General features: G+C 35.5%; 1 protein-coding gene across 2 annotated transcripts in view; it reads right to left on the bottom strand.

The window, feature by feature from the left end:
• NIAP (Major facilitator superfamily protein) overlaps positions 1–17427 on the bottom strand; it is a 29815-nt gene extending 12388 nt beyond the window's left edge. Inside the window, exons 1-2 of one of the 2 annotated variants that reach the window (XM_090005762.1) lie at positions 17309–17427; positions 7097–7365 (exon numbers count right to left, since the gene is read on the bottom strand). In XM_090005762.1, the coding sequence (XP_089861888.1) occupies positions 7097–7365 (269 nt within the window). In that variant the 5' untranslated portion in view covers positions 17309–17427. Of the gene's footprint in view, positions 1–7096; positions 7366–14863; positions 14941–17308 lie in introns of those variants that run through there. The other variant, XM_090005763.1, reaches the window with a different exon arrangement.
• Between the last annotated feature and the right edge of the window lie 4397 nt (positions 17428–21824).

The raw sequence follows: 21824 nt of genomic DNA, 5'->3' as shown, positions 1-21824 counted from the left end.
TATACTTTTATGATGCAGGTATATTTGTCTGTTCTTTGCTTCACTAATGACCATCATAAACTACGATCATGACAATTATGATGACGATGATGATTATTTTTGCAATTTGGAGTATAAATCGTCTAGTGGTATTGGGAATGACAATGCAAGAAAGGGCAAGGGATTTTCTGATTGTCCATATCAGTTTGAGAACAGAAAAGAAAATTGTTTTGATGAGGAAGATGAAGAAGAATATGACTTGGATGACTACTATTCTGAAGATGACCAAAATGATGAACAACCTAACATGCATAAAACAACTGCCTTATGGCGCCATGTATTGAAACAAAAGAAGAGTCGGCAAGGAAAGCAAGGTAGAACCCAGGTTTTGGCACATGAGTTTCATTGGTTGGGAGAAACATATTTGCAGAGTAAAAAAATTGTGAAGTATATCACAAATCATTCAAAAGCACTAGCAATCTTTAGAAGCAATGAAAAATTAGAGCTAATAAAGATTACAAAAACAAGGTTTGCTTCACATTATACTACTTTGAAGCGCTTGCTTGATGTAAGGGAGAGCTTGAGGCTCACAGTAATTTCAGATAGATGAAGCGAGTGGAAGCAATCATTCACAGATGAAACTATGAAAAAATGGGTTGTTACAACAGAAACAACTATTTTTTATGAAGAATATTGGGATTCTGTATGTTTAGCATTATTGATTATAAAACCCACATATAAGATGATTAAATTTTGTGATCAGAAAGGCCCTATAATTGGTGAAGTGTATGAAGGCATAGACAATATGTTGAGAGAAATCAAAGACAATCTAAAAGGACAACCAGATTTATATGAAAAGATTCATAAGATTATCTTAAATAGATGGGATAGAATGGATGTGCCTCTCCATAGTGTAGCCCACATGCTTACTCCAAAATATTACGAGTCAGAGTATCTCAAGATCCCAGCAGCAGAAGGGGTCAAACGAGTTTCTCCTGGTAAAATTTTTATTCAATCTATTCAATAAAGTTTAAAGTTTAATGATTTAATTATTTAATTATTTCATTTGCATTTTCTTGTTATAGTTATTAAACTTGTTTTTTTGCAGAAAGGGATAATGATATCTTAGACAGTGTAATGCTCGCGCTTGAAGTCATATCTGATGAAAATGAAAAGTTTTCTACACTTTATAGGTCACAACTTGTTGCTTTTGCATAAAGAAGTGGAAAATTTAGCCGAAATGCAGCAAGAATAGATGCATTGAATCCTACAATGTCGGTGCTTAATTGATGACATTTTTATGGTGGTGATACACCTGAGTTGAGAGCATTAGCCATTAAGGTTTTATCTCAACCTATTAGCACATCTTCTGTAGAAAGAGTATGGAGCACCTGTAGTTATATTCATAATGTTAAAAGAAATAGGCTCAATGAAGATCATGCTGATACCTTTGTGTATATTCATTTCAATCTTCGATTGATTGACAAGTATAATTAAACTGTGTTGTACTTTTGTTTTGGTATTTTTTTCTCTTTTTCTATCATTGATTGTTTATTAGCATTCATATTTTATATTCTTGTTATAAAAAGGTGCAACAATCGCTACAAAGAATGACCTAGTCGAAAATGGGATATCAATTCAAAACTTTCTATTGTAGAAGAAAATACGTTGAGATTAGAGGACATGCGTTTGAGGGATTTGGATGATAGTGCACAACAATCAAGCACTATTTCCAAATCTAAACCCAAAGATGCACAACCAAGAGCTCCATTACCTCCAATAATCATACATACGAATGAAGTTGAAGATGATACAAATCAATCCAACAGAGCTAGTAGAACTGCAGATATACAAGAGTGACCATCAGTCCTCCAAGGCCGGATTGATCATTTCTTTAGCAGGAGACCTAGGCAAGGTATGTTGATCTTGTGTTTTTTATTTTTACTTTTTCTATATATGTATTTTTTATATTTTAAATTAAGGTTTTTAAATATTTTCATTTTTTAACATATTCATTATAGAAAATGAAGGAAGGAGTAGAAGGCATGGTCGTAGAAGACAAGAAGCATGTGATGATGCGAAAAGTTCTCGATCTATTGCTATCTTGAAGGGGAAGAGAAAGATGACAGATTAATAAACTCTTGAATTCTTAATTATTCTTTTGATGATGTAATTGGAGTAGTCCAACTTAGAAACTTTTATGTTATTTTTTTTGTCATGGTCTTGTAATATTTTATTGGTTTGATATGTACTTTTATTTTGAACCTTACATGATAAAGTGAAGTAGTGAATTATGTTAATTTTAAGTTTATAGTTTAAAACTTTATAGCCTAAAAATTTAACCATATCTCTATGTAATCTTTGAGTTTATTTATTTCTCATTTTCTATGTTGCAGAGATCACAAGATTTACAACAATCAAGTCATTTGATTTTTTCATTAAAAAATGTACGCTTTTTAATCAAATTTATTAGTTTTCTTAATGCATTATTTAGTGTTTGTGTGCATTTGTTAAATGGTTGCAACAAGAATGTGAATTATAATATTCTCTTGATGTATTATTTTTTAAATGCTTAAAAGTTACAAATGATGCATTTGTTAAATAATTATAATTTATATTATTTATTGTCTTAGATACATGTTTTATTTTGTCAATGATGACATAAATCTTATTTTTTGATAAAATAAAAATATATAATTACATTTTCACTTCCCTTTCGATTCTTATTCGTTTCCCTTTCACTTCTCATTCGAATCCTATGTCACTTCCTTCTTCGCTTCTTAGGTCGCTTCCGGTTCGCTTCCTGGTTCGCTTCTAAGTCATCCTGCGCTTCCCACTTCCTAAAATTTTAGAAGTGTCTCGCTTCCTGCTTCCTCGATTGGCAACTCTGTGTCAAATCATGTTAAAGATTATGTGAGTTGTAGATTGGTCAAGAGTCATGCTCTGCCATTCAAGTCTAGTGATAGGGAATCAGATAGTCCTTTTGATTTGGTATATTTAAATGTATGGAGTCCTCTTGTTGTGTCAAAAGAAGGATTATCCTATTTTGTGACTTTCATAGATAATTGTACAAGGTTTACTTGGATATACTTTATGAAAAATAAAAGTGATCTTTTAAAAATCTTTAAAATCTTTTGTATCATGGTTTAGAATCAATTTGCAGTTAAGATTAAAACTCTGTGTAGTGACTCCGGTAGTGAAAACATTAGTTATGTGTTTGAAAGATTTTTACAAGAAAGATGTATGGTTCACCAAAAGTCCTGTCCTTATACTCTTGAGCAAAATGATGTAGCTATGAGAAAGAACATATCTTGAAAACAACAAGAGCTCTTCTGTTTGGTGGAGTACATAAAGTGTTTTGAGCAGATGTAGTTCAACTAAGCATTTATCAAATAAATTGTATACCTTCTGGAGTACTTAAAGGCATATCTACTTTTTAAAAATTATATGAAAAAACTCCAAACTATGATATGTTGAAAGTATTTGGTTGTGTATATTTTGTCCTGCTAGCTGACTGACAGAGACAAGTTATCTCTTAAAATTGTCAAATGTTGTTTTCTTGGTTTTTCTAAGGGTAAAAAAGGATACAAGTGATTTAATTTGGTTGGAAAGAAAGTGTGGGTATCTAGACATGTTTTTCAGGAAAATGTGTTATACTTTAAGTCAATATGAAGAAAAGACAGAAAATGAGAGTAAGTTATCCTTTTTGGTCCCTTTGAAGAAGGGAGGGTGGGAGAGAGAGAATGGACAATCAAGGAGAGCAAGTTCTAACTAGAGGAGATAGGTTTGGTTAGACGACGCAGACTTACTAAGGAGACATGAAGGTGTGATTGAAATTTCATTTTTAGATGAAGTGAAAGAGCAAGTGAAGAGGCCAATCTTGATCTCATTCCTACGACAATTGATCCGGGACAACAACAAGAAAACTTAGAGTTACCATATTCTTCTTTATCTTCCAGTCAGATACGTAAAAGTTCTAGACCTTTGTATTTTCGTCTTGTTTTGTGTTCTATGAGTCTTTTGCACCTCATCATCATGATTTCTTAGCCTTAATCCATTCATATGTTGAGCCTGAGTCCTATGCAGAAGCAATAGGAAAGGAAGAGTGACAAAGAGCCATGGTTGATGAAATGAATGCACTGGAAAGAATGTAAGCATCGGAATTAGTAAAACCTCCTTTAAAGAAAAATATTATTGGCAGCAAATGGGTGTATAAGGTAAAGACAAAGGCAGATGGGTTAGTGGAGAGGTATAAAGTCATATTGGTGGCTAAAGGGTACAGTCATCGGTTTGGAATTGACTTTGCTAAAACTTTTACTCTTGTAGCTCATATGATCACAATTCATACTCTTCTAGCAGTGGCAGCTACACAACAGTGGGATCTTTGGTAGTTAGATATCAAGAATGCATTCTTGAATGGGGATTTACAAGAAGTGTACGTAGAGTTATCACAAGAATACTCAGATCCAGAAGGCAGTGTGTAGACTTCGCAGAGCTCTATATGGTCTCGAACTTAGTCACAGGGATTCGGCTAGCAAGGTGTCGCACCCGTGTCGACGCGGGTGCGGCACCGGGTCCGGTCAACCCGACCTTGGGTGCGTTGACCCCGGACCCCCCACCCTCTTCTATATATATATATATTACATTTTTGCCCCTGCCGCACCCCCGCACCCGCACCCGCACCCATGTGACATAGGTCTCAAACAAGCACCACGAGCGTGGTTTGAGAAGTTCAGTTCAGTAGTGAGATCACTTGGTTTTGAGCATAGTCATCACGACCCTGCCTTGTTTGTGTCTTCCTCTGCTCTTGGAAAATGTATATTGCTTCTTTATGTAGATGATATGATTCTCACTGGAGATGACATAAAGAAGACTGAATAGACAAAAAAAATGGCCAATATGTTTGAGTTGGAAGATTTAGGGCCTTTGAAACATTTTCTGGGGCTTAAGATAGCCTTCTCTTCAAAGGGACTGTACTTGTTCCAACATAAGTATGCTACAGATTTGATTGTGAAAGCAAGATTGGCACATGACTCGAAACAAGTAAATTCCCCCGTGAAGGCAAACTTAAAGATGAGAGCAACTAATGGTGTTGATCTAGAGGATCCTATAATATACAGGCAGTTAGTTGGGAGACTTATATATTTGACTATATTCAGACCAAATATAACTCACGTAATTCATGTAGTAAGTCAATCTATGAGTCCTTAATAATCAGTTCACTTGGCAACAATACTCAGGATCATCAGATATGTTAGAGATTCTATGCACTATGGTATGTTTTTCTCGTCTTCGTCTAGCCAAGAGAGCTTTTTGTGATGTTGATTTTAAAGGCTCTACTAGGGATCATCTTTTCACTATAGAGTTTTGTATTTTTCTTGAAAGCTCCCTGATCTCGTGAAAGAGCAAGAAACAACAAAGGTTGACCTTGTCCATAGAAGAAGCAAAATTCATAGCGATGGCTCCAGTTGTGGCCGAGATTATTTGGATTCAATGGCTATTAAGGGAATTAAGAATTCCATGTGAAAAGAAAACTTAGCTATATTGTGACAATATGAGTGTTATTCATATTGCAAAGAATCCAGAGTTTCATGACCGCACTAAGTACATTGAAATAGATTGCCATTATACATGAAGAGCTTATGAAGATGGGATTATAGCTTTGGAGCATGTCAACTCAAAGAATCAAAAGCATGTGTTTACAAAAAATCTTTCTTCTTTGTGTTTCAGTTCTTTTTTTTCCAAACTTGGAATAATTCCTTTACATCCTTCCAAGTTTGAAGGGGAGTATTGAAAGTCTATGTACTATAGTGAAGCATAGTGTTATGTAAAGTAGCTTTATATAAGTTAGTATGAACATACCCTATAAAGAAGGGGTCATACTAATCATTTTAGACTCTTTCCTTTATGTTGTACTAAAGGGGGTCGACCCTCTATGTGTATAGGTTCCTCATTCACGATGTTGAATAGAAGAACTTTTGTTCTCTCCATTTTGTTGAGCCTCCTCTAACCCTAACCTTTCTTGCTCTTTCTTTAGATTTCTAACAGCCTTCACCTCAGTTTTTATCTCTTCTTGGCAAACTTTCGGCGATCACACCATAAGTTTGAGGGAAAGTATTAAATTATATGTCGATGTACATAATATATATTTATTTATGTTCTATGTAAACTAAAATACCCATCAGGGGTATTTCAATCATTTTACCCCTTGTAATCTCAATGCTTTCTAAGCATTTTCATAGTGAATTTATATATTTTTGATGTGTTGTGTGAGCCCTTAGCAGCTTGTGTGTGTTATATGCCCATAGTGGCTCTTGTGTGCACTTATTGTGCTTTTGTAATTGTTCTCACTTGGTTGTTGTATTGTCCCTTGGTGGACTAGTGCTTGTTCACTCTCTATTGTTTCTTGTTTACCCCTTAGTGAGTTTATCATTGTATTTCTGCTTGTTTTGTGACAGTATCACACTGTTTGACTGTTTTGGTACCTTAATTATGTATTCGTCATTGTCTTGTAATTATAGTGGTATTCTTTCTTGTTTCCATTGTAATCTTCATACCCTTTGGTAAATTAACCTATCAGGGTTTTATTATAAAGTTAACGGGTTACTGCCCCTTACTAGCGAGAGAACAAGGACCAAGAGCAGCATGTTCTTTGGCCAATGACTTTATTTGTAGTGAAATGTTCAAATTCTCACATGTTAGAATTGTAACCATGGAGGGTAATCTGTGTATTCGTTCAAGTATGCGGTCTGCACCCACTTATTTTTCACATAAATGTGTGTGTCAAAAGTTCATTAATATATGTTGGAGTTTATCCCTCATCACCAAATCAAAAGAAATGCTTAAAAAGAGAAAACCCATATCAATTCAATGACAAATTAATACAGATAAATAGATTATGAAATATAAATTAAAAATGGTTTAGTAACTCATAGAGATTTCAGGATGTTTAGCTGTCAAACTGCATACTTTGTCTAATTTTATTCTTCCAATCAGGCAATGATTTGTAGAACAATAATATTAGTTGAATAACCAGAACCAGCAATCAAGAAAGAAATAATCAATGAAAACAGCTAATCAGTTACAAAAGTTAAAGATCTCAAGACTGAGCTATTGCCTTCTTCCATAGTTGTCAGAAATTATCCCCCAAGAATATGATCCAACTAGCATTCCAGCAAAAACAATACTGGTGATCATGCTCTCTTGGTGAGAAGACAACCCCCATTCTAACTGAACAGCTGGACCTACAAAAGAAAGAAGCATCACTTCCATTGCTTCTGCCACCCATCCCATTCCAGCATAAGCAAGCATAAGCATTTGGAACTTTCCAAAACCCAGAACCAAAAGTGCATCATCCACTGTATATGTTGAGGTATCAACTCCCATCTACAACCAAAACAATGACAAAGGAGAATAATCATAACAATAACCAAATTAGCAAGACGACCAGAAATGATGATATGAACAAGCATTACATTTATGGCTGAAGGGTTCATCATGAAAATCAATTTATTTATTCAGGATTTCAAAGGTGCCCTGGGCAACAACTTCTACCTTTTTCCAGTTCGATTAAGGTTCGAATGTGACACAAAAGGATGCCTTGAATTCACATCACAATGAAAGATTCTTTGCATTCTGAGGACATTTCACTTTTCATATATTTGACAAGAAGTTCTCATCCAGGAATATGGCAGGCCTCCACTTTCATAAGAGAGTCTTGATTGCTCTCAGCAATAGTATCACTTTGAAATTCAATAAGGCAAAATTCAGTTCTGATAGCAGTGTGTCACATAAGACCACATTTATTTCCTTGATCTAAATAATATTAACACATATTCATCCCTCAGAAATGTCATTTCATGAAAATAAGAAAAAATAGGATTTTTTTTTCTTTCATACATCATCTTCAGAATGAATCATCTATCAGATGTTTCGATCTGAGCAGGGTAGCAGTAAAATCATAAGCATGATACTGGTGTATTGTGAAAGCAAGAGCTTTTATATTGCACTAAAGTTGAAAGGCTTTGTAAGAACTGCAATGGATCATTCATTATTTATAGATAAAAGTGAAAAAGGAGTGGTACTTGTGCTCTTGTATGTGGATAATATCGTAATAACAAGTTCAGTATCTGGATTGAAAGGTTCTTGAAGGAGAAACTCCTAATGAAAGATTTAGGAGAGCTTCAATATTTTCTAGACACTAACAAAAAGGTAAATGAAAATAAGTCAGATGTTTCAAAAATATATTATAGGGTCGGTTCAAAAAATGGACATCCCTTGCAGCATGAATAAAAGACTTCCAAAGGAGGATGATAAGCCCCTAAAGGATCCAGAGAGGTATCTAAGCATCAGGAGCATTGCATTACTTGACCATCAAGGCCAAACATATCTTATGCAGTTAATTAGGTTTGTTAGTTCATGAATGCACCTACTATTGTCTATGTGGAGGCTCTCAAAAGGATTAGCACTATAGAACATATAAAAATTATCCAAGTAGTTATGCTATATTGTCTGTCATTTGGGATCTTGATGCTGATTGGACTGGAAATCCCACTTGCAGAAGGTCAGTGTCAGTGTATCGTCTGTTTCTTGGATGGAACCTGATTTTGTAGAAGAGTAGAAAACAGAAATATTAAGATTGAGTATAAGGCATTGGCAGACATTATATCTGAGATGATATGAATAAGGAGCCTAATGACTTTTGGCTATGAAGATGGGCAGTTCCCCTACTTTTTGTGACAATAGAAGTGTTTTACTCTTGTGCACAATCCAGTTTTGCATGATAAATCTATACATTTTCATATTGATCATAATTTTGTTAGAGAAAGATCAAGTCAAGGGACACTTAAGCCATGTTTTCTAGTTCAAAATTTGAGTTGTAGATATTACAAAAGGGATTTCAAGCACATGTCATCACTTTTTGAAGAACTAGTCATATATGTTCAAGAACGATGTAGAACTTGAGAGTATGTTGAGAAGTCACATAAGGGGTATGTTCATAAACACCCAATCACAACAGGGCAGTAATAGCATTTCAGTCTCGAGTAAATGTCAATGTTTACTTGTTATTTATGGTGTATTGTTTCTTTTGCATTGTAACTTATGCACAATTGTAATATCTTGTTATGTATGTTAAAATGTAAAACTGTACATATATGTATATATAATAATATTATATTATTATATATATATATATATAAATACATTTTTAATTTCTTTCTTTTCTGTATTTTTTTTCCTTTATTTTTATTTTTTGTCTTTATGTCATCTAGTTCAGTTTGAACTAGAATGACTGTTGCTAGTCAAGTCCTGTCCAGACTTGACTAGCAATAGAGCTGTTGGACTGTGCCCAACAGCTCTATTGAGTCCTCTTTCAGCTGTGTATATAAAGGGGTGCAGCCCCTCTTGTATTTCACTCCAATGCTTCTTAAGCAATTGGTTTTTCATATCAATAAAGAATACATTTTTATTTTTATTTTGTTTCCAGTTATACCCTTTTTAAGGGTTATGCTTTAGTGTCATTCTTGACACTTGCTCTTGTTAATCAAAGCTCGTGTTTCGAAGATCCCCATTTCATTTCATGGTATCAGAGCCGCGGAAGTACTAAATCTTGAGGAAAAGCTGCCTCGGTTTCCGTGCCCGTTTGCAAAAGTGTTCGCCACTTGAAGAGAAGTGTTTTATCACTTCATTGGAGAAGATTTCACATCTTGTTGTATTGTTTTTTTTTTCTTTCTTTCTCATTTTCCTTCTTGTTTCTCTTCTATCCCTATTATTTCTCTCCTTGTAATCGATGGATGACAATGATAAAGTCACCATCATGCCTATGAAACTAAGCGATACGAACTATGTAACATGGGCTTCAATCATGAAGCACCATATATGGGGAAAAGGCTTATGGGGGATTGTGGATGGTTCCGATTCGGAACCTAAGCTATCTCTTACTAAAAAGGAGGGAGATAAAGACGTCCCTCTATCGGAAGAAGAGAAAATCAAGGCTATTGCCTCATACGAGAAGAAATGGAAAGAATGGAGAATATCTCATGCGAAGATAATGTCATGGCTTATCAATAGCGTTGACATTAAAAAATGCTCAAGTCTTGCCAAATTTGATCATGCCGATAAGGCATGGGAATACCTTAAGAATATGTATTCCCTTAAAGATATTGCACACGTGTGCAACCTCCAAGAAAAAGTTCGAATGATGACACAAGGAGACAAAACTATTCGTGAATATTACAATGGGTTGTCCGAACTTTGGGAAGAACTTTCCCTTTTAGAACCAAAGTGGCATTGTGCCGAAGACATCGAGCTTCGTCAGAAACAACTCGATGTTGAACATTTTTACCAGTTTATCACTGGATTAAGGCCGGAATTTGAAACCACTAAATCGGCCCTACTTCACCGGGGAAAAATTCCTTCTATTGTTGAAACTATTGAAGAGTTAACAATGGAAGAAAATCGTCTCCGGAAAGGTTCTTTAAAAATTGAAGATGATTCCGTTTTAGCCGTGTCTAGACCAGGGAATCATGTTCGATCATATAGGCCTCCTCACTTTAACCGACAAAATGGTGACTATGATAAGAAGAAAGTTATTTGTCATCACTGTCATGAACCGGGACACTACAGGCCACAATGTCCCAAACTTAAGGAGCTGAGAGAAAAAAGAGCTGCAATTGCTGGATCGGAGCCTAAAGATCAGGATGCACCAGTTTCCCTGGCCCAACTAATGGAGATCCTTCAGCCTCTCATCAAAGGTGCCTCTTCCTCATCTGAAGCTTCAACCGGCGCAGCAGCCTCATCTTTTTCTGATTTAGGTAAAATTTCTTGGCTTCTTGACTCTGGTGCATCTTTTCATATGACCCTAAATAATCAAAGTCTATCCAAATGTGTTAAAAATAAAACAAGTGTGTCAAAGGTCTTTACTGCTGATGGGACTTCTCTTGAAATAGAAGGAATAGGAGATTTTGAAAAAATTTATAAAACAAAAAAATTTTTTATTCCAGAAATTAGACATGTTCTCAAATTAAATTTAAATCTTTTATCTGTATCTCAAATTTCTGATTATGGGTGTAATATTTCTTTTTCTTCTCATGGTTGTTGGGTACAGGATCGCCAGTCAGGCAAGCTGATTGGGGAAGGCCATAGAGAAGGAGGACTCTATTACATGGATTTTTTGGAAATGCCGAAGAAAGCTTTTTGTTATAATATTCAAAAAATAGAGTTGGAACTGTGGCATAAGAGACTTGGTCACCCACATATAGCCAAAATCCAACATTTTCCAAATCTAGGAAAATTTTGTAACTCTGAATCATTTGATTGTAAAGATTGTATTCTCGGCAAAATGAAAAGATTACCATTTCAGAACAGAACCTTTTTCTCTTCAAGACCACTTGAATTAATACACTCGGATGTTTGGGGTCCTGCACCAGTAATTTCTAAAGGAGGATTTGTTTACTATGTTATTTTTGTCGATGATTTCTCCCGACATACGTGGATGTACTTTCTCAAACATAAGTCTGAAGTATTTTCATACTTTCAAACTTTTCATAATATGGTTAAAAACAAATTTCAAAATGATATTACTATTTTTCGCACAGATTCAGGGGGAGAGTTTTTATCCACAGATTTTCAAAATTATCTTAAATTGCATGGCATCACACATCAAAGATCTTGTCCTTATACACCTCAACAAAATGGACTGGCAGAACGAAAACATCGCCATATTATAGAAACCACTAGAACTTTATTAATAGCAAATCAAGTCCCTAAAGACTTTTGGGCAGAAGCTGCCTTAACTGCCACCTATCTCATTAATAGGATGCCATCTTCTTTGTTACAAAATATCACTCCCATTGAAAAACTTATGAACATTTCTCCAGACTACTCTAGATTAAGAATATTTGGGTGCAAATGTTTCATATTTACTGACAAAAATGATAAACTTTCCCCTCGTGCGATTCCCTGTGCCTTTTTAGGATATGCTGAAAACCAGAAAGGTTATAGATGTTTTGACTTCAAAAATAATAAACTATATGTGTCTAGAAATGTTTCCTTTCTTGAAAAAGAGAGCTTCTTTGATTTTAGAAAATTAAAAGACGTCACTGAGTACTCCTTTTTGCTAGATCTAACATCAACATCTGATGAATATGACCTTGATTGTAACTTTGATGATGATCCAAGAATTATTGATCTTAATGTTGAAAATGAAGAAGTTCATAGAGATACTAGTATTCAATATTCCAGGCGACAAGAGTCTAATACTCCATGTGCACTTGAGAAATATTCTAACATTCCAACTAGACAATCATCCCGAATCTCGAGGCCTCCAGAAAAGTTTGTATCATACGAGTCTTTCTCACCCACATATAGGGCAGTTATTGCATTAATTCACTCATATGAAGAACCATCCACATATTTTCAAGCAAAAAATGATATCAAATGGATAGAAGCCATGAAAGTTGAATTAGATGCACTTGAAAAGGCTTCTACATGGAATATTCAAGATCTTCCTCCAGGGAAGAAAACTATAGGATGTCGATGGGTTTATAAAATTAAAACCAAGAGTGATGGTACTCTTGAAAGATATAAAGCCCGTTTAGTAGCCAAAGGTTATGCCCAAGAATATGGGATTGATTATGAAGAAACCTTTGCTCCGGTGGCTCGTATGACTACTGTCCGAACCTTAATTGCCTTAGCTTCTATCAAAAAATGGTCTATTTTTCAAATGGATGTCAAAAATGCTTTTTTAAATGGAAAGCTAGTTGAAGAAGTATATATGGAACCCCCTCCTGGTCTAAGTATTCCTAAGGGTAAAGTCCTTCGCTTAGAAAAAGCTCTTTATGGACTTAAACAAGCACCAAAAGCTTTGTATGATAGGTTTAGTCGTGTTATGATTGATATTGGTTTTCAATTCTGTTTAACTGACACTGCTTTGTTTATTAAGAATTCTGATGCAGGGATCATTGTGCTTCTTCTCTATGTGGATGATATGATCATCACCGGAAGCGATAAACAGGGAGTTGAAACAATCAAAACACTTCTTAAATCTCATTTTGAAATGACTAATTTGGGCTTGTTGAGATATTTTTTAGGCATTGAAGTTGCTTATTCTCCTAGAGGATATTTATTATCTCAGACTAAATTTGCTTTTGATATTGTTTTCAGGTCTGGTATTACTGATGATAAGAAAGTTGACACTCCAGAAGTTGTTAATGTTAAAATGAAGATTAATGATGGAGAACTTCTTGCAGACCCTACTCCTTACAGACAGCTTGTCGGGGCACTTTCCTATCTATCCATTACCAGACCAGATATAGCACATGCTGTTCATACAGCAAGTCAATTTCAACATGCTCCTACTTCTGTTCATATGGGAGCAGTCATGCGTATTATCAGATACATCAAGTCCTCTCTTTCACGAGGACTTTTCTTATCTTCCTCCTCTTCTCTTGATTTAATTGCATATACTGATGCTGATTGGGGAGGTGATCCCAATAACAGACACTCAACCACTGGCTTTTGTGTCTTTTTAGGGGAATCATTAATCTCGTGGAGGTGTAAAAAGCAGCATAAGGTATCTCTCTCATCCACCGAAGCTGAATACAGAGCCATGGCAACCACGACCATGGAAGTAGTTTGGCTCCGACGACTGCTTGCGGACATGGGAGTTGAAGCAACAAAGGCTTCACAAATGTGTTGTGACAACAAAAGTGCGATCTACATTGCCAGTAACAGAACATTCCACGAACGCACCAAACACATCGAAATGGATTGTCACTACGTCAGAGAGGAATATCTACACGGGATAATTGATCTGCCATATGTCACTTCAGAATATCAGTTAGCAGACCTCTTTACAAAGCCTCTCGCTGCTCCCCGATTTCACTTTCTCTTAGACAAACTTTCGCTCATTGTACCGTAAGTTTGAGGGGGAGTGTTAAAATGTAAAACTGTACATATATGTATATATAATAATATTATATTATTATATATATAAATACATTTTTAATTTCTTTCTTTTCTGTATTTTTTTTTCTTTATTTTTATTTTTTGTCTTTATGTCATCTAGTTCAGTTTGAACTAGAATGACTGTTGCTAGTCAAGTCCTGTCCAGACTTGACTAGCAATAGAGCTCTTGGACTGACACAGTCCAACAGCTCTTAATAGAGCTGTTGGACTGTGCCCAACAGCTCTATTGAGTCCTCTTTCAGCTGTGTATATAAAGGGGTGCAGCCCCTCTTGTATTTCACTCCAATGCTTCTTAAGCAATTGGTTTTTCATATCAATAAAGAATACATTTTTATTTTTATTTTGTTTCCAGTTATACCCTTTTTAAGGGTTATGCTTTAGTGTCATTCTTGACACTTGCTCTTGTTAATCAAAGCTCGTGTTTCGAAGATCCCCATTTCATTTCAATGTATATCCTTTTTACAGCTTACCCTTTTAGGGTTACACATAAATAAATAAAATTTATGGAGGCAACTCTTCTCTGTTATGGGAGAAAGTCTGGGGTCACGTGTTGGTTGTTCCTCCATTGCTGAAGATGCATAATAGTAATATCTTGTTATGTATATCCATTTTGCAACTTACCCCTTTTAGGGTTACTCATAAATAAATAAAATTTATGGAGACAACTCTTCTCTGTTATGGGAGAAAGTTTGGGGTCACATGTGGGTTGTTCCTCCATTGCTGAAGCTTCTTGGTGTACAGAAAAGTTTTCACAGCTCCCATAAAAAATAAAGCATACACTGCCCAAAGATAATTGGGAAAATAAGCCAGTATTACTGAATGCAAATATTATTCAGTTCGGCTATTTCCAAGGACTAAAACCAGCACATTGATAAGCAAAAGATGAAATAACATAGTACAGCTGTCATGTCCTTACGTTCTTCACTAGGCTTGGCCACAAGAGAGTCCTCTTACTGAAATCTTCATCTAACGCAGTAGTAGTATAACATAAATTTGTGGCCCTCCAAGGTTTGTCATGTATCCCTTCAGAGATCAGTCAAATCACCAATAATCAGCTAGCCTTCTTAGCCAGGACCATCTTTCACTACATAAGTGTGCACCTTGCAACTTAAACAAATATGCAAGACTATCACCTACCTCAGATCATCATTACACTTTTCTGATCACAACGAGAAAAGTGATAGTCCTACATATCTTCAGAAGAGAACAACTTATGAATAATACACCAAGAGATCCAAGAAAAAGAAATTTCAATTATTAGGTGCCTAACGATGTCATATAGGCTAACAACACAAACACCATTTCCTCCTACCAATCCCTTTTTGTTGTAATTTTTTCTATTATGTGTGTTAACACCCTGTTGTTTGCCTCTACCTGACATCTTGAGTGTAAGAGAGCATACAAATGATGATGCTCAAGTCTAAGCTTTTAAAACTTTCGCATTCTCAAAATAGGTCTAATTATAAATAGGTTCTCAAAAGCAATGTTGTTAAAATCAGTTCACTAAGTGAATCAGTTTCTCAAAAACTTTTTATCAATAAATTTTTTTAAACTATTTTAGTGAATCGATTTAGGGCAGAATTTGCCCGATTTGGCAAAAAAAATGGTCATTTTTAAAGGGAGTGGAATCAACCCCAGCATCGCTTCGGCAAAGGGACAATTTGATCTAAATCAGCCGATTCATAAGATTGTTAACATTGTTTAAAAGTATCGAATGCACAAATAATGTTGACAGTACAGCACTACAGCTAGACTTGTTAGAGTATCAGTATCTTAACTGAGGGATCTTGACTCAAATCCCATTGAGGAGAAAACCATCACTTGAAGAGTGAACCAAACCACAATTGTCCTTCAACACCAGACAATGAAATCACTTTGACATACTTAGTGAACAAATTTTATTTTTGTCATTAAATTTAAAGAAATTATCGATAAGAATTAACTGACAAACAACAAGCTAATAGTTTTAAAGCACTATTAGCTTTTGGAGCAGATCATCTTTCATGTGATAATATACGTGGGAAATTCTAGTCAGCATATGAGAGGAAGTGAATAACACATGAGATCAAGTGCCAAAGGCTTGGTGTTCAGTTTTGCTAATTGAACAAAGTCAAGTATATACAAACAATGTCTACCCCTAAATTGAACCAACCAACCATCTTGAATTGGTTCCATGGGCCTTCAACCTCAGTCATGAACCAATCTGGGCTTGGGATTACCCTTAGGCCAGAGTTAAAATTGGGTGCAAGAAACAATGCACAAGGTATGAAGTGACAAGAAAATGCTTAAGAAATGGCTGAATGTGTGAAACATAAAGCATTTTGGAATTGGTACATCTAACTAAACATCAGAAAGTTAGCCATGAGAAACCGACTCTCATTTGCCTTTGTTTTCTCATTTATATGAGAGTCAAAATCCCAAAGGACCTCTTGTAATTCTGATTCATATGGCTCCAAATCAAAGTTGAGTCAAATGTGGCCCAGCAAACCAAACTTACCCTAAAAGTAGATAAAACGTGCTTTTACTTAGATGCAACTTTCAAGCCTTTTTGCGAAGATAGCTATCATATATGTAGGTGTTACGGTAACAACATAATTTTTAAAGGAAAGCGCAATTCTTCTACCATGAAGTGTGCATTCCAATTAGAAAAAATATGCTTTACATTCTCTGAAAGCAAGCTTCTCATAAAGTCTCACAAGCATAAAATAAATGCGTAGTTTAGTGCCTTTGAAATGAGGTTCCTAGCAAACAAGCTTCCGAATGTTTTAGAAGCTTCCAGTAATTATAACCCATAGAATTCTATCCACCAATAGATTGTGGAATGAGATATCATTCACAACAAGCTTCTACATTAGAAGGCTTCCAAGAGATGCCAGGCTTTATCTAAAACCATGACTCACATATTCTTCAAAATGAACATCCTCCCAAATTCACAATTCCTTACATAACTCCACCAACCAAGACATGCTTCTCTTCCTAGAAACCAATAATACAATAATCATGAGCTAGAACAAGAACAAGAAGACACTCTATTAGACGTTCTTAACCCAAAATCGGAAACACCAAAAACCCAAAACAGGGTTTCACCAAATACCCATTCTGAAAAAGTCGAAAAAAAAAACGAACTCAAGTCCATAAACCAATAGAAAGAAAAGCATTCAACGACAGACACAAGCAATCCCAACAATAATTCCGCAAGATCAAAAGTAAATGCGTGCATAACTTGACCTAACCTTTGCAATTTCACCGTGATTCAACCAAGAAAGAGAAAACCAACCCATAACGTGAAAGAGAGATCAATATGCTCATAACCATGGAAAATCAAAGACAATAGTAAAAAAAAGAAAAAAGCGAAAATTACCTAGAATTTTCTATCGGATAGATAGGGAGGCCGCGAATTCTGCTGGATGAATAAAAATGAGGAAAAAATAGAATTTGTGGGAGAGAATACTTCTGAGAGAGAGAGAGAGAGAGAGAGAGAGAGAGAGAGAGAGGGAGAGAGCTCGTCCCGCCCGGTCTTTCCGCGAAATGGATTTCCTTTGTTTTTCCTAAGCGTTTCCTCATGTTTGGATCGTGTGAACGAATTGAAACGGGCAGTCGCTGTGGGTCCCACAACGGCATGAATTCAACTCAAAATAACGAGGTGAAGTAGATATTTTCGTTTTTCACCCCTTGATAACGGAAAAGTAACGGTCAGTATTCTGTTAAGCGTAGAGTTTCACAGTTTTCCGAACCATGGTTGGCACAGTTGGATCATGGAAAAACACGTGAATATGTCCGGTTATTATCGTCTCAAATCGCGTTCACTTATAGTAGTCAATATTTTGCTTAGTTGATTAGTGGGTTTCATATGCTTTAAAATTTCTATATTTGCTAAAAACATATTTAATATTAAAGAAATATAAACTTCTCTTCGCACCATCCTTCTAAACGAGCCAGGGTGAAAAAGATCAGGTGCAATATGATTGCACAAATATTGGTGCATTAAGCACTTGATCACCCTCCATCTTCGGAACAGAGCCTGTCAGTTGTGGGCCCAAGGCCTGGCGGAAGGCGGGTGCTTAATGCACAAATTTTGTACCGTGTGATTGCACCTGATCCGAACTCCTTAGGGCAGTTTAAACACAGTCTGCGGGATGTCCACCGTGTGGGGGCCAATCACACACCCACACAAACACTGGTCAGCATGGACGATGCTGGTGGGCATCCCGCGGATGGTGTTTTGTCACCCTGCAACTTTCCGCCCCTCCCCATGGAACATCGTGGGGCGGACACAACTCAAAAAAAAAAAAAAAGAGTCGAGAGCCCAACTCTCTTTTCTCTCATCCCCTCCTCTCCTTTTGTTGTCTCCGATGAGACGACTTCCTTCTGGCTGGCCACCTGCCAGCGACAGTCTCCGGTAATCTCTCTTAAAGGAGAGAGCATACCCAAATCTAATTTTAGGATAGGGTTTTTGCTAAATTTGAATTGTTTTTAGATATGTTTAGATTACAGGGGTTTTTATTTTAATTCTTATTTTTGTAAATTATGAGTGAATGATGCTAAATTTGATTTTTTTTATATGCATTAAATTTTTAAGGTTTTGTATTTTAATTCATATTTTTGTAATTTATTGAATGAATGCTGTTAAATAAAATTTAATTCTTGTTTTTGTAATTTATTGAGTGAAAGATGCTAAATCTTATCTTTTTTAGGATATGCTTTAGATTTTAAAGGTTTTATATTTTAATTCTTGTTTTTACAATTTATTGAGCGAACGGTGTTAAATTTATTTTTTTGGTATACTTAGATTTTAGTGATTTTATATTTTAATCCCTATTGATGCCATTTATTGAGGGAATGATGCTAAATCCATTTTTTTTTCAGCTATACTTTAAAATTTAGGAGTTTTATATTTTAATCTCTATTGTTGCAATTTATTGAGGGAATTATGCTAAATACAATTTTTTTTGGAAATACTTTAGAATTTAAGGGGTTTGTATTTTAATCCTTAACTTTATAATTTATTGAGGGAATAATGTTAAATCTGATTTTTTAGTATGCTTTAGGTTTTTGAGATTTTGAATTTTAATCTTTATTTTTACAATTTATTGATTGAATGATACTAAATCCAATTATTTTTTGGTATGCTTTAGATTTTAGAAATCTTGTATTTTAATTCATAATTTTTTAATTTAATTTATTGATTGTATTTTAATCCTATTTTTACAATTTATTAAGTAAATACATGTTAAATCTAAAAATTCTTCTTTTTTTATGTTTCAAATGTGAATTTCTTTTTTTTATATTACTTTTAAAAGAAGGATGAGAAGCATTAGTGAGAGAAAATCGTATTTTGACATTTAAAAAATGACAAGACTAGTGTTACAAGTTGAATGCCATTTTTTAATTTGTTTGGATCTTTTTGTGTTTATATATCAGACACTATATAGCCCCATCATGCGATTAAACAAAGAACTGTGGTTTTTTATTGTCGTCTAGTAAAAAGTTTGTCGTAAAACAAAGAAACCGTCCCACCTCATGGTAAAATGTTTGTGGTAAACAAGGAAATAGTCCCACCCTTCAGACCGTCTCTCTCTCTCTCTCTCTCTCTCTCTCTCTCTCTATATATATATATATATATATATATATATATATATATATATAAAGAGAGAGAGAGAGAAATTGGTGGTTGTTCACACGTTAGATGCCAAATGATACGTGTTAAATGGGTTTTTCTGTGCTTTGAGTATTTTTTTTACAGTTCTGACCTCATAAATGTGTTGGGCATGGTTGATTTACGAGGAATCCATGCCTGGATCATGTGTTTTCTATGAAAAAAATGAATTTACAAACACGTTCATTTCATACCTATCTTGTGAGCAACTACCAATCGCTATATATATATATATATATATATATAGAGAGAGAGAGAGAGAGAGAGGAAATTTGGTAGCTGCTTACACGTTAGGTGTTAAATGATACGTAATAAATGAGGTTTTCTGCTCTTTTGGTGTTTTTTCGCAGATCTGACTCTATAAATATGTTTCACATGGTTGATTTACAAGGAATTCACACCTGGATCATGTGTTTTCGAAAAAAAAATGATATTTAGAAACTCAAAGATTTTGGACTGTTGATTTTTTAACCTTATAAAAACCCACCCATGTGTCAGAATTGAACACTTCAAGAGTTGATCTGTATAAAATCAAGTACATAGATCAGATATGTATGGTCAGAATTTATTAAAAAAAAAATGAAAAACCCATTTAGCGCACTCATTTAGCACCTAACGTGTGAAACTCTCTCTCTCTCTCTCTCTCTCTCTCTATATATATATATATATATATATATATATATATATATATATATATATAGGGAGGTTGGGGAGGCTATCAGTTAGTGGAGTCATCTAAAACATGTCCATCGGTAGTAGGAAATGCTTGATTTCGTCCTTAACGAGGGAGGCTAATAGACCCAAGGGGTAGTGTAGTTAGAACGAGACTTTGCTATTAGATGGGCAGCTAGGGTTTGATTCTCGTGGGCATTATTTCTCTTGCGTAAGCTGAAGTCGATGGCTCCCTATGTCAAGGGTTGCATTCGGGTTTGCACCCCTCTAGGGTGGTTTCCCATTCCTATATTCCTATATGAAAAAAAAAGAAGCTAACTATGATTACCTTCAAGGTGTATATGTTGGATCCTGGTACGGATTTAATGTGGCCATTGGGTCTCACACATGAAATCCATGATTTATATGTAAGTTGGATTGAAGTATTTGATCCAAAGTAGGGATCTATGTATTGGATCTAGAGTGTATCATCGGATTCTCAGTATGTTTGGGAATTCAAGAAAACTATTAAGCCTCAGAACCGACTACCTAGGGGAGGCTACTTAACCCAGCTTCTGCCTCTACAGGATAGATGGATGTGAATTAATTTCACCCCCAACGCCAGTTGTTGGGGTTGTTGTATTCCCATTTTGTAGCATATATACCAAATTATCTCGCATGACATGCTGACCTACAACCTGAGCTAGGTTGTTCAATGTATCTATGATGGTCTTGCATCTTATAGCCCACGTCATTTGTGCATATATAAAGTAAACATAAGCACTTATGCCCTATCGTTATGTCCATTTAGTGATTGTTCCTAGAACAATTTCTAGGTTCTCAAATGCACACAAAGTTTTTTATAAAAAAATATCACAAGACATAATTGTCACACATTGAGCTAGGACCTACTTACAAAACGATAATGGATTGATGTGTGTGCCATAACCACTACTTTTATCAAATCTTTAGTCACTCTTTGATACCATATTTGTAACACTGCAAATTCTGGACCCGAAAATCCATAATTATTTTTAAACAAAGTCATTTTCTCCTGAACGCAACAAAAAGCCCCCTAAATCAAGTGGTCATCAGTCTCTGATGATCCCTGTTGTTAGTGATAGATGAATTGAAAGAGAAACCCCACCATGCGGTAGCATCACTGACGGCATCAGGGTTGGAGGAGACCCCTGTGATAGCATTGCTGTCGGAGTTAGAGCTAGACAAAACCCGCCGATCATCTGAGACCAGCAGAGTTGCCAGAGCTCGATAGAAAAAAAAGGTGGAGGAGAACCCCCTTCTGTTTAAGCTGGTCGACGTTGTCGGCCAGTTGATCTGTTTTTATCATCACATTCTGACGTTCTTGTGGCGAAAGCACTGGATTTTTACAGGCCTGGGGTCCTCATGATCATTGCCTTCCTTGACCCTGAAAACCTTAAGGGAGATCTCCAAGCCAGGGCAATTGTCGGGGACTTGCTGCTCTAGGCCACCACCACAGGGATCATCATCCAGCTACTTTCTGCCTGACTCAACGTTGCCACCGTGCAGCACCTCGCCAAGCTTTACAAGG

This window comes from Nuphar pumila, chromosome 5 (assembly GCF_984573655.1).
Source record: "Nuphar pumila chromosome 5, dmNupPumi1.hap1.1, whole genome shotgun sequence".
Classification (NCBI taxonomy): Eukaryota; Viridiplantae; Streptophyta; class Magnoliopsida; order Nymphaeales; family Nymphaeaceae; genus Nuphar; species Nuphar pumila.
This window is presented reverse-complemented; position numbering and strand designations above follow the sequence as displayed.